Genomic DNA, 13,800 nt, shown 5'->3' on the forward strand with positions numbered 1-13,800 from the left:
GCATTAAGAAGCTCAGGGGTATGGAAAGGGATAGTGCGGGGGTGATAGAGCATATGGCGATGACTTGTTATTATACGTGTTGGAAGCAAGTGTATCAATAGGGGAAATACTGGAGCTGCTTCGGGTGTTTGGGTCTTTCTCAGGGTACAAATTAAATCTAGACAAGAGTGAATATTTTGTGGTGTCTCGGCCAGGGGTGGGGGGTCTGTCATTCCGTAAGGCAGGGACTCACTTTAGATACCTGGGGATGCAGGTTGCTCGAGACTGGGGGTCTCCATAGGTACAACATTTCTTATTTGGTGGGGAGGGTGAAAGCTGATCTGGCAAGGTGGGATGGTCTCCCTGTCACTGTCAGGTCGGGTACAGGCTGTTAAAATGAATGTGCAGACACAATTCCTGTTTATTTTCCAATGCTTGCCGATTTTCCTGCTAAAGACATTTTTTAGAGAGATTGAAGGGATGATTACCTCGTTCATATGGGGAGGGAAGGTGGCCAGAATTAAAAAGGTGCTACTACAGAGAGGAAGGCAGGCAGGGGGTTTGGGTCTTCTGAACCTGATGTATTATTACTGGGTGGCAAATGTGGAGAAGGTACAGAGCTGGGTCAGAGGGGTCGACTCCCAATGGGTCAGAATGGAGAAGAGTTTGGGTAGAGGGTCAGTATTGAAGGCGCTAGCGATAGCGCCGCTCCCGACGGTCCCGGGGAGATACTCAGGGAGTCCGGTAGTAATAGCTTTGTTGAGAATTTGGAGGCAGTTTCGACAGCACTTCGGGTTGGGGGCAGGGTCAAGGGAAATGCCGATTCGGGGGAACCACAGATTTGAGCCAGGGAAGCGGGATGGAAATTTTCGGAGATGGGAGGAGAAAGGAATTAGGACTCTTAAAAGATTTGTTTCTTGGAGTCGCTTTGCGGGATTGAAGGAACTGCTGGAGCAGGGGAAATGTTTAGATTAATGCAGGTTTGAGTCTTTGCCAGAAAGGAGATACAGAGTTTCCCAGTAGAGCCGGCTTCCACATTGCTGGAGAAGGAGCTGACGACAGGGGGACTGGAGAAGGGGGTAGTATCCGCGGTTTACGGGCTATTTTGGAGAAGGCGAAGGCGCCACTAGAAGGGATCAAGGCAAAGTGGGAGAAAGAGTTGGAAGAGGGTATGATTATTGCATGGGTATCATTACTGATTATTGTTTATTGTTGGGTGTAAATTTGGGAGAAAATGTGAAAAAGGAGATTGAAAAAGATTTTAAAAAACAGAAGAGCTGAGGCTTAAAAAACTGAGAAGAAAAATTTAAATGGTACCGATGGGGAGTTTAACAAGAAAATAAAGAGTGCGTGCATCTGTGGAGAGAGAAAAACCAGAGCCGGTCAATGATCTTTCAATGCTGATGAAAATGCTGACTGACCAGAGTAATTCCAACATTTTCTGTTTTTGTTACAGATTTGCCACATCTCTAGCATTTTCGCTTTTGAAATAAATTATAGGCCAGGATACGGCGTGTTTCCCCCCACCCACTGGGGAGTGGGGGGGATGCTTTGGGGCGGATCATTTAAATTGCTAATGACCACAATACCTCGCTAGGTGGAAGGCGCAGTAAAATCCTGGCCCTTTTATTGGAACAGACCACCTGGCCCAACAAGCCTACTCTAGCCTTTTTATGAATTCTGCCGTATCCGTTTCATGAACTGAGCAAAAGTCCTACAAAATTCCTCCTTTGGTTCTTGAAGATACTTCACGAAAACTCCACAGTATCTTTCGATGTTTACATGTCCTCTAATAAATCAAATCAGGTACAGTTTAGAGATGATATTATCAGGATCCCAACACTGAAGAGCTAACTGTGTTTCATGGAATATTTGATCATTTTTGTCCTTGGTTAGTTCTATAATGTTCAATCATTCTTAACCGGATCTTTAGCCTGTTTTTAGATATTCACATTTCCAAAAATGTCAGATTAATGCTGGAATGATAACCGTGTTAGCTGAATTACTTCAGCACAAGATTTGAATGCCTTATCAAGATAAAATTCTGCTTAAAATTAGGTTGTCAGATTAATAAGAGTTGGATTAATGAGAAATGACTGTAACATAACTCTAACAGCAAAGGCCTAATTATCCCACTTGCCGCTCACTGACTAATTAAAGCACTGCTGGCTCGAGAATTTCTCCAGTGACCTAAATATTAATGTAACAACATAAAATTCACAGAGCAGCTGATGTTTTCCCTCCCTGACTTCAAAATTGCTGATCTTGCTTGTGTCTTAGTTTGTTTGAATGAAATTCTCTTCAAGGTTCTCGCTTAATGAATACTTTGCATGTATATATATGCATTGGCCCTGATATGCTTGAATGGAATGCTGCATTACCTTATGAATGATAAATGCATGAAAGAAAACAAATATTTGCGTTTATATTGAGCTTTTGTAAACACCAGTCATCTCAAAGCATTTTACAGCCAATGAAGTACTTTTATGAAGGCTAGTCACTATTGTAATGTGGGAAACACCGCAGCCAATTTGCACACCACAAATTCCCAAAAGCAGCAATGTGACAATGACCAGATAATCTGATTTGGTGGCGTTGATTGAGGGATTAATACTGTCCAGGACACCAGGGAAACCTCCCTTGCTCAGAATGGAAATAATGCCATGGCATCTTTTACATTCACCCAAATGGGCAAATGGTTCTTCAGTTTAACGTCTCATCCAAAAGATGCTATTTCCCTCCATTGTCAACTTTGATTATTGTGCTCAAGCCCTGGAATGGCACTCACAGCTGGAACCTTGTATCTTTGAGGTAACAGCAGCACCAACTGAGCCATGGCTGACTCCAGCTGACTCGGATGTAGCTAGGGGCTTGAGCACCGATTTCACTGGTCAGAAAAACGTAATACATTTCAACATACACAATCAGTGATTTTCTTACATTTGGTTGGTTCATTTGGTAATTGTTGATCAGGGTGGCATAGTGTCCATTTTCATTCATTAGTAACACATGTTTTCCTTTTTCTTTAACTTTGCCGTCCTCCAATAAAAGGATTTCATCACAATGTTCTAAGTACTGGAGATAAATGTAAAAATAAATGAACATGGGGTATATCTGTACAAACCTGTCATCCTGATACTTCTGCAAAGCATTGTGCTTCTAATTAGAAAAGTCTGCACCCCTTCTGTGGAAGCTACTCCAATATTACAGTCACTGGGGTAAGTCACCAGAGAAACTGCTTCATGTATTCTGACAGGCAGCATGAACATTTCAGAAATTAATGCTAAAATAGAATTCAATGTTAGTGCAATGAATGTTGAAGTATATCACATATACTTAACTAGTTCCTTTCAATAAAATGTCACCTTACTGAATTTTACATCCCTGGATAAACACACCTTTCTACTGAGACAATTTGAGTTTAGAATGCAGGTATATTCATCCAGAATTCAATGTTTAAATTTCAACGGTGTGGGGTGGTTTCAATGAGAACTCCCATTGACAAGTGGCTGGATTCTTTCTTCCAGCCTCCAGCGAACAGCACGCTGCCAGGAAGCATGCGGCTGGGGGACCGGAGAATCCCGGTTTCTTTGGTTTTCCCATGATGCCTCCAATTGTCTCATTTTCAAATTATTCCTGTCTTTTAAATGTCCCCTGTTCTCCACAAGCACAGATTATTCCATTTATGTGTGTGTTTTCCCTTTTTTACTGCCCCTTGTTCCATTTGCTCTGAAATTGTGCTCAAGTGTAACATCTCCCAGTTCTACCTCATGCCCACACTCAGAGGTTCCTGGCCTGATCTGTGTTTTAAGTGCTTTCTGTTTTTGTATTTTGTTTTATCTTTGGTGATGGTGTCACATTTCTGGTGTTGACTCGGGAAATATGACCCGGGTTATCCCAACTTTTACACATTTAACGGAGCATTTCATGTTAAATCCTCATCTCAAAATGTCCTGCTCTCTCTCACCCCAAGACCATGTCCAGTTTTCAGTACGTTACCTGCAGCTGGTGAGTGACTAGAATCACTGTTTTCCCAAGGAGTGTTTTTTTGACACACTGCTCAAAGATGTGTTTCCCAACATGAGCATCCACAGCTGATAAAGGATCATCCAACAGGTAAATATCTTGGTCTGAATACACAGCTCGAGCAATGCTAATTCGTTGCTTCTGCCCACCTGACAGGTTGAGCCCTCTTTCTCCTATCTTTGATTTAATTAAAAAAGCCATTAACATTTTCATTTACCCTGCAATATCTGATTAAATGTCTCTGAGATCAATCTTCTCTTTCTTAACTAAAGTTTCTTACTTCAGTTAAATCTCCAAAGGAGAACATATCCAGGTCCTGTTGTAGACAGCAGGCTCCTATCACTTTCTTATACCTGCAGGTTTATAAAGAAGTTAAACATGTTCTGTAGCTGAATCATTCTTAATTTTTCCACTATAAACAATTACAGAGTTAGCAGAATCACTAGTCCAACACATTCCCCAGTCACACAGTGCAACACCATGTCAATGACTACTGGTGGCAACGTTACCCTTCAGATGTCTTTTGGCTCAAGGAATTCCCAGGGCATGTTTGATGGGATCAATATGGCAACAGATTCATCAGCAAAAACTGATCCATTGAAAACAAAGGTAGGGATGTCATCACCGGCAGCAATAAATGGTTGGTAAAATGGCTAGAACGCTCATTGAGGTGTATTCTAGGGAGAATATAGTCATGGGGGAAGCTCTAGGATAACAGAGGGCCTGCCTGTTACAACGGAGCTGAATATCAAACGCACAATGGAGATTAGCAAAGTGACTGACTTGCTTGCCTTGAGCAAAGCTCCAAGTACTTAGTAAAAAGTGTTACAACACCAGGTTAAAGTCCAACAGGTTTGTTTCAAATCACTAGCTTTCGGAGCACTGCTCCTTCCTCAGGTGAATGAAGAGATAGGTTCCAGAAAGACAAAGTCAAAGATGCAAGACAATGCTTTGAATGCGAGCATTTGCAGGTAATTATGTCTTTACAGACCCAGAGAGCGGAGTAATTCCAGTTTAAAGAGGTGTGAATTGTCTAAAACCAGGACAGTTGGTAGGATTTCGCAAGCCCAGGTGGGGGGTGAATGTAATGCAACATGAATCCAAGGTCGCGTTTGAAGCCATACACATGTGTGCGGAACTTGGCTATAAGTTTCTATTCGGCAATTCTGCGTTGTCGCTTGTCCTGAAGGCCACCTTGGAGAACACTTACCCGAAGATCAGAGGCTGAATGCCCTTGCCTGCTGAAGTGTTCCCTGACTGGAAGGGAACATTCCAGCCTGCCGATTGTCGCGCAATGTCCGTTCATCCGTTGTCGCATCTCACTGTGCCAACATCTTCATGCACAAGTTTGAACAAGACCTCCTCATATGACTATGATTTAGTGGCCAATGACTATGATTTAGTGGCCAATGACTATGATTTAGTGGCCATTACTGAAATATGGTTAAAGGATGGTCACGACTGGGAGTTAAATATCCGAGGGTATCAAACTATTCGGAAGGACAGAGTGGATGGTAAGGGAGGTGGTGTAGCTCTGTTATTTAAGGATGACATACGGGCAATAGTAAAGGATGACATCGGTGCTATGGAGGATAAGGTTGAATCCATTTGGGTGGAAAGCAGGAATAGTAAGACGAAAAAGTCACCGATAGGAGTAGTCTATAGGCCACCAAATAGTAACATTATGGTGGGACAGGCAATAAACAAAGAAATAACTGATGCATGTAGAAATGGTACAGCAGTTATCATGGGGGATTTTAATCTACATGTCGATTGGTTTAACCAGGTCGGCCAAGGCAGCCTTGAGGAGGAGTTTATAGAATGTATCCGCGATAGTTTCCTAGAACAGTATGTAATGGAACCTACGAGGGAACAAGCGGTCCTAGATCTGGTCCTGTGTAATGAGACAGGATTGATTCAGGATCTCATAGTTAGGGATCCTCTAGGAAGGAGCGATCACAATATGGTGAAATTTAAAATACAGATGGAGGGTGAAAAGGTAAAATCAAACACTCGTGTTTTGTGCTTAAACAAAGGAGATTACAACAGGATGAGAGAAGAACTAGCTGAGGTAGACTGGGAGCAAAGACGTCATGGTGAAACAGTTGAGGAACAGTGGAGAACCTTCCAAGCGATTTTTCACAGTGCTCAGCAAAGGTTTGTACCAACAAAAAGGAAGGACGGTAGAAAGAGGGAAAATCGACCGTGGATATCGAAGGAAATAAGGGAGAGTATCAAATTGAAGGAAAAAGCATACAAAGTAGCAAAGATTAGTGGGAGACTAGAGGACTGAGAAATCTTTAGGGGGCAACAGAAAGCTACTAAAAAAGCTATAAAGAAGAGTAAGATAGATTATGAGAGTAAACTTGCTCAGAATATAGAAACAGATAGTAAAAGTTTCTACAAATATACAAAACAAAAAAGAGTGGCTAAGGTAAATATTGGTCCTTTAGAGAATGAGAAGGGAGATTTAATAATGGGAGATGAGGAAATGGCTGAGGAACTGAGCAGGTTTCACAGTGGAAGACACAAATAACATGCCAGTGACTGATGGAAATGAGGCTATGACAGGTGAGGCCCTTGAGAGGATTGTTATCACTAAGGAGGTAGTAATGGGCAAGCTAATGGGGCTAAAGATAGTCAAGTCTCCTGGCCCTGATGGAATGCATCCCAGAGTGCTAAAAGAGATGGCTAGGGAAATTGCAAATGCACTAGTGATAATTTACCAAAATTCACTAGACTCTAGGGTGATCCCGGCGGATTGGAAATTAGCAAACGTGACACCACTGTTTAAAAAGGAGGTAGGCAGAAAGCGGGTAATTATAGGCCAGTGAGCTTAACTTCGGTAATAGGGAAGATGCTGGAATCTATCATCAAGGAAGAAATAGCGAGGCATCAGGTTGGAAATTGTCCCATTGGACAGACGCAGCATGGGTTCATAAAGGACAGGCCGTGCCTAACTAATTTGGTGGAATTTTTTTAGGACATTACCAGTGCGGTAGATAACGGGGAGCCAATGGATGTGGTATATCTGGATTTCCAGAAAGCCTTTGACAAGGTGCCACACAAAAGGTTGCTGCATAAGATAAAGATGCATGGCATTAAGGGGAAAGTAGTGGCATGGATAGAGGATTGGTTAATTAATAGAAAGCAAAGAGTGGGGATTAATGGGTGTTTCTCTGGTTGGCAATCAGTAGCTTGTGGTGTCCTTCAGGGATCAGTGTTGGGCCCACAATTGTTCACAATTTACATAGATGATTTGGAGTTGGGGACCAAGGGCAATGTGTCCAAGTTTGCAGACAACACTAAGATGAGTGGTAAAGCAAAAAGTGCAGAGGATACTGGAAGTCTGCAGAGGGATTTGGATAGGCTAAGTGAATGGGCTAGGGTCTGGCAGATGGAATACAATGTTGACAAATGTGAGGTTATCCATTTTGGTAGGAATAACAGCAAAACGGATTATTATTTAAATGAAAAAATATTAAAACATGGTGCTGTGCAGAGAGACCTGGGTGTGCTAGTGCATGAGTCACAAAAAGATGGTTTACAGGTGCAACAGGTGATTAAGAAGGCAAATGGAATTTTGTCCTTCATTGCTAGAGGAATTTAGTTTAAGACTAGGGAGGTTATGCTGCAATTGTATAAGGTGTTAGTGAGGCCACACCTGGAGTATTGTGTTCAGTTTTGGCCTCCTTACTTGAGAAAGGACATACTGGCACTGGAGGGTGTGCAGAGGAGATTCACTAGGTTAATCCCAGAGCTAAAGGGGTTGGATTACGAGGAGAGGTTGAGTAGACTGGGACTGTACTCGTTGGAATTTAGAAGGATCAGGGGGGATCTTATAGAAACATATAAAATTATGGAGGGAATAGATAGGATAGATGCAGGCAGGTTGTTTCCACTGGCGGGTGAAAGCAGATCTGGGGGGCATAGCCTCAAAATAAGGGGAAGTAGATTTAGGACTGAGTTTAGGAGGAACTTCTTCACCCAAAGGGTTGTGAATCTATGGAATTCCTTGTCCAGTGAAGCAGTAGAGGCTCCTTCATTAAATGTTTTTAAGATAAAGATAGATAGTTTTTGAAGAAGAAAGGGATTAAGGGTTATGGTGTTCAGGCCGGAAAGTGGAGCTGAGTCCACAAAAAATCAGCCATGATCTCATTGAATGGTGGAGCAGGCTCGAGGGGCCAGGTGGCCTACTCCTGCTCCTAGTTCTTATGTTCCTCACCTCCCAGGACCTTCAACCAATGTTATACACCAGATACATCAAGGACATCCTTTGTCTCACGCTGAAGAATCACTGAAACGACTACACGATGACATCAATAAGTTCCATCCCACCATCAGACTCACCATGGACTCTCTCCAAAATCGGTTGAATTCTTGGACACAATCATCTCCATCAAGGACGGTCACCTCAGCACTTCACTTTACTGCAAGCCCACGGATAATCTCACAATGCTCCACTTCTCCAGCTTCCACCCTAAACACATTAAAGAAGCCATCCTCTATGGCCAAGCCCTCCGTATACACAGGATCTGTCCATATGAGGAGGAGCATAACAGACATCTACAGACGCTGAACCCCTCATACGAACCAGGATATGGCACTCGACTCAGCAATCGGCAGTTCCAACACGCCACTGCTTTTCATGACTGTGTTTTCTTTGCATAGTGCTGACTCTTCTTAGTATTGTTGAGTTGTCAATAAACTAAAATACATTGTGGGGTACCCAATAGTCCCCATAGTATTCATAACCTCCTTCGGACCCATCCTCGCCTCCAACTTCCCCCTTCTCCCCGGCTGCATGACTGGAAAGACAACCCGTCCAAAAACTGCACAATTGACAGTCTCTCCTCTGGAGACTCTGCCTTATATAGCTCTTGATAAAAGGCCTCAAACGCTGCATTAACCTTCCCTGGAGCAGAAGCCAACCTGCCACTCAAACCCCTTATCTGCACTATCTCCCGGGAGGCCTAACTGGTGCACCAAAAGATGACTAGCCTTCTCCTTATATTCGTAGAAGCTTCTCCTCGAGCTCCGCAGCTGGTTCACCACTTTAACCATCAAGAGCAACTCAAACCTATCTGCAGTTTCTTCCTACTCACCAACAACTCCGGTGAAGGGGCAATCGAGTACTGGCAGTCCACCTCGAGAACGGAATCCACCAGCCTCTGCCTCTCCATCCGACCAGATTTATCCTTATTCACCTTGTAAGATATTCTCCCCCTAACCACTGCCTTCAGAGCTTCCCACAACATGGAAGGTGAAACTGCCTAGTTCCTATTCGTGGGTCGGTGGGCGGAGATCTAGTTAGTCCACAGGGCAGCTATATTCTGTCAGGTAAGAGGGGATGGAGGCTAGGCCAGTTACATGCTCCTCCTGTAGGATGTGGGTGGTGAGGGATACCACCGGTGTCCCCGCTGACTATACCTGCGGGAAGTGCACCCAACTTCAGCTCCTCAAAGACCGTGTTAGGGAACTGGAGCTGAAGCTGGATGAACTTCGGATCATCCGGGAGGCAGAGGGGGTGATTGAGAAGAGTTACAAGGAGGTAACCACACCCAAGGTACAGGACAAGAATAGCTGGGTTACAGTCAGGGGGAAAAAAACAAACAGGCAGAAAGTGCAGGGATCCCTCGTGGCCGTTCCCCTTCAAAACAAGTATACCGTTTTGGATGCTGTTGGGGGGGATGACCTACCGGGGGAAGGCCCTAGCGGCCAGGTCTCTGGCACTGAGTCTGGCTCTGGGGCTCAGAAGGGAAGGGGGGAGAATAGTAAAGCAATAGTTGTAGGAGATTCAATGGTTAGGGGAATAGATAGGAGATTCTGTGGTCGCGAGCGAGACTCCCGGAAGGTATGTTGCCTCCCGGGTGCCAGGGCCAGGGATGTCTCAGATCGTGTCTTCAGGATCCTTAAGGGGGAGGGTGAGCAGCCAGAAGTCGTGGTGCACATTGGTACCAACGACATAGGTAGGAAAAGGGGTGTGGAGGTAATAAACAAGTTTAGGGAGTTAGGCTGGAAGTTAAAAGCCAGGACAGACAGAGTTGTCATCTCTGGTTTGTTGCCGGTGCCACGTGATAGCGAGGCTAGGAATAGGGAGAGAGTGCAGTTGAACACGTGGCTGCAGGAATGGTGTAGGAGGGAGGGCTTCAGGTATTTGGATAATTGGAGCGCATTCTGGGGAAGGTGGGACCTGTACAAGCAGGACGGGTTGCATCTGAACCAGAGGGGCACCAATATCCTGGGAGGGAGGTTTTCTAGTACTCTTCGGGAGGGTTTAAACTAATTTGGCAGGGGAATGGGAACCGGATTTGTAGTCCAGCAACTAAGGTAGCCGATATTCAGGACGCAAAAGCGTGTAATGAGGCAGTGGGGAAGGGAACACTGACAAAGGAGAGTACTTGCAGGCACGGAGAGGGGTTGAAGTGTGTATACTTCAACGCAAGAAGCATCAGGAATAAGGTGGGTGAACTTAAGGCATGGATCGGTACTTGGGACTACGATGTGGTGGCCATCACGGAAACTTGGATAGAAGAGGGGCAGAAATGGTTGTTGGAGGTCCCTGGTTATAGATGTTTCAATAAGATTAGGGAGGGTGGTAAAAGAGGTGGGGGGGTGGCATTATTAATTAGAGATAGTATAACAGCTGCAGAAAGGCAGTTCGAGGAGTATCAGCCTACTGAGGTAGTATGGGTTGAAGTCAGAAATAGGAAAGGAGCAGTCACCTTGTTAGGAGTTTTCTATAGGCCCCCCAATAGTAGCAGAGATGTGGAGGAACAGATTGGGAAACAGATTTTGGAAAGGTGCAGAAGTCATAGGGTAGTAGTCATGGGTGACTTTAACTTCCCAAATATTGAGTGGAAACTCTTTAGATCAAATAGTTTGGATGGGGTGGTGTTTGTGCAGTGTGTCCAGGAAGCTTTTCTAACGCAGTATGTAGATTGTCCGACCAGAGGAGGGGCAATATTGGATTTAGTACTGGGTAATGAGCCAGGGCAAGTGATAGATTTGTTAGTGGGGGAGCATTTTGGAGATAGTGACCACAATTCTGTGACTTTCACTTTAGTAATGGAGAGGGATAGGTACGTGCAACAGGGCAAGGTTTACAATTGGGGGAAGGGTAAATACGATGTTGTCAGACAAGAATTGAAGTGCATAAGTTGGGAACATAGGCTGGCAGGGAAGGACACAAATGAAATGTGGAACTTGTTCAAGGAACAGGTGCTACGTGTCCTTGATATGTATGTCCCTGTCAGGCAGGGAAGAGATGGTCGAGTGAGGGAACCATGGTTGACAAGAGAGGTTGAATGTCTTGTTAAGAGGAAAAAGGTGACTTATGTAAGGCTGAGGAAACAAGGTTCAGACAGGGCATTGGAGGGATACAAGATAGCCAGGAGGGAACTGAAGAAAGGGATTAGGAGAGCTAAGAGAGGGCATGAACAATCTTTGGCGGGTAGGATCAAGGAAAACCCCAAGGCCTTTTACACATATGTGAGAAATATGAGAATGACTAGAGCGAGGATAGGTCCGATCAAGGACAGTAGCGGGAGATTGTGTATTGAGTCTGAAGAGATAGGAGAGGTCTTGAACGAGTACTTTTCTTCTGTATTTACAAATGAGAGGGGCGATATTGTTGGAGAGGACAGTGTGAAACAGATTGGTAAGCTCGAGGAAATACTTGTTAGGAAGGAAGATGTGTTGGGCATTTTGAAAAACTTGAGGATAGACAAGTCCCCCGGGCCTGACGGGATATATCCAAGGATTCTATGGGAAGCAAGAGATGAAATTGCAGAGCCGTTGGCAATGATCTTTTCGTCCTCACTGTCAACAGGGGTGGTACCAGGGGATTGGAGAGTGGCGAATGTCATGCCCCTGTTCAAAAAAGGGACTAGGGATAACCCTGGGAATTACAGGCCAGTTAGTCTTACTTCGGTGGTAGGCAAAGTAATGGAAAGGGTACTGAAGGATAGGATTTCTGAGCATCTGGAAAGACACTGCTTGATTAGGGATAGTCAGCACGGATTTGTGAGGGGTAGGTCTTGCCTTACAAATCTTATTGAATTCTTTGAGGAGGTGACCAAGCATGTGGATGAAGGTAAAGCAGTGGATGTAGTGTACATGGATTTTAGTAAGGCATTTGATAAAGTTCCCCATGGTAGGCTTATGCAGAAAGTAAGGAGGCATGGGATAGTGGGAAATTTGGCCAGTTGGATAACAAACTGGCTAACCGATAGAAGTCAGAGAGTGGTGGTGGATGGCAAATATTCAGCCTGGATCCCAGTTACCAGTGGCGTACCGCAGGGATCAGTTCTGGGTCCTCTGCTGTTTGTGATTTTCATTAATGACTTGGATGAGGGAGTTGAAGGGTGGGTCAGTAAATTTGCAGATGATACGAAGATTGGTGGAGTTGTGGATAGTAAGGAGGGCTGTTGTCGGCTGCAAAGAGACATAGATAGGATGCAGAGCTGGGCTGAGAAGTGGCAGATGGAGTTTAACCCTGAAAAGTGTGAGGTTGTCCATTTTGGAAGGACAAATATGAATGCGGAATACAGGGTTAACGGTAGAGTTCTTGGCAATGTGGAGGAGCAGAGAGATCTTGGGGTCTATGTTCATACATCTTTGAAAGTTGCCACTCAAGTGGATAGAGCTGTGAAGAAGGCCTATGGTGTGCTCGCGTTCATTAACAGAGGGATTGAATTTAAGAGCCGTGAGGTGATGATGCAGCTGTACAAAACTTTGGTAAGGCCACATTTGGAGTACTGTGTACAGTTCTGGTCGCCTCATTTTAGGAAGGATGTGGAAGCTTTGGAAAAGGTGCAAAGAAGATTTACCAGGATGTTGCCTGGAATGGAGAGTAGGTCTTACGAGGAAAGGTTGAGGGTGCTAGGCCTTTTCTCATTAGAACGGAGAAGGATGAGGGGCGACTTGATAGAGGTTTATAAGATGATCAGGGGAATAGATAGAGTAGACAGTCAGAGACTTTTTCCCCGGGTGGAACAAACCATTACAAGGGGACATAAATTTAAGGTGAAAGGTGGAAGATATAGGAGGGATATCAGAGGTAGGTTCTTTACCCAGAGAGTAGTGGGGGCATGGAATGCACTGCCTGTGGAAGTAGTTGAGTCGGAAACATTAGGGACCTTCAAGCAGCTATTGGATAGGTACATGGATTACGGTTAAATGATATAGTGTAGATTTATTTGTTCTCAAGGGCAGCACGGTAGCATTGTTCACAGCTCCAGGGTCCCAGGTTCGATTCCGGCTTGGGTCACTGACTGTGCGGAGTCTGCACGTCCTCCCCGTGTCTGCGTGGGTTTCCTCCGGGTGCTCCGGTTTCCTCCCACAATCCAAAGATGTGCAGGTTAGGTGAATTGGCCAATGATAAATTGCCCTTAATGTCCAAATTGCCCTTGGTGTTGGGTGAAGGTGTTGAGTTTGGGTAGGGTGCTCTTTCCAAGAGCCGGTGCAGACTCAAAGGGCCGAATGGCCTCCTTCTGCACTGTAAATTCAATGATAATCTATGATTAATCTAGGACAAAGGTTCGGCACAACATCGTGGGCCGAAGGGCCTGTTCTGTGCTGTATTTTCTATGTTCTATGTTCTATGTTCTATTCAACCCATTGTGTTCCCCAACGTCAGAGGATATACGCTCACAGAATCCCTTGTCCACCAGTACCGCCACACCCAATCTCCATGGAGATCGCTGAGCGGGGCCCAACTCCAACATCAGATCCACAAAGTGCGGAGCAAGATCCGAGATAACAATCGCCGAATATCCTGCCCCTTAGAAGAAG

General features: G+C 44.7%; 1 protein-coding gene across 1 annotated transcript in view; it reads right to left on the reverse strand.

The window, feature by feature from the left end:
• Positions 1–13,800, reverse strand: part of LOC140430605 (ATP-binding cassette sub-family C member 12-like) — a 206,062-nt gene that overhangs the window by 115,622 nt on the left and 76,640 nt on the right. Inside the window, exons 12-14 of the mRNA XM_072518197.1 lie at positions 4,286–4,358; positions 3,979–4,182; positions 2,920–3,054 (exon numbers count right to left, since the gene is read on the reverse strand). Coding sequence (XP_072374298.1) covers positions 2,920–3,054; positions 3,979–4,182; positions 4,286–4,358 — 412 coding nt within the window. The remainder of the gene's footprint in view (positions 1–2,919; positions 3,055–3,978; positions 4,183–4,285; positions 4,359–13,800) is intronic.

Source organism: Scyliorhinus torazame, chromosome 10 (genome assembly GCF_047496885.1).
Source record: "Scyliorhinus torazame isolate Kashiwa2021f chromosome 10, sScyTor2.1, whole genome shotgun sequence".
Classification (NCBI taxonomy): Eukaryota; Metazoa; Chordata; class Chondrichthyes; order Carcharhiniformes; family Scyliorhinidae; genus Scyliorhinus; species Scyliorhinus torazame.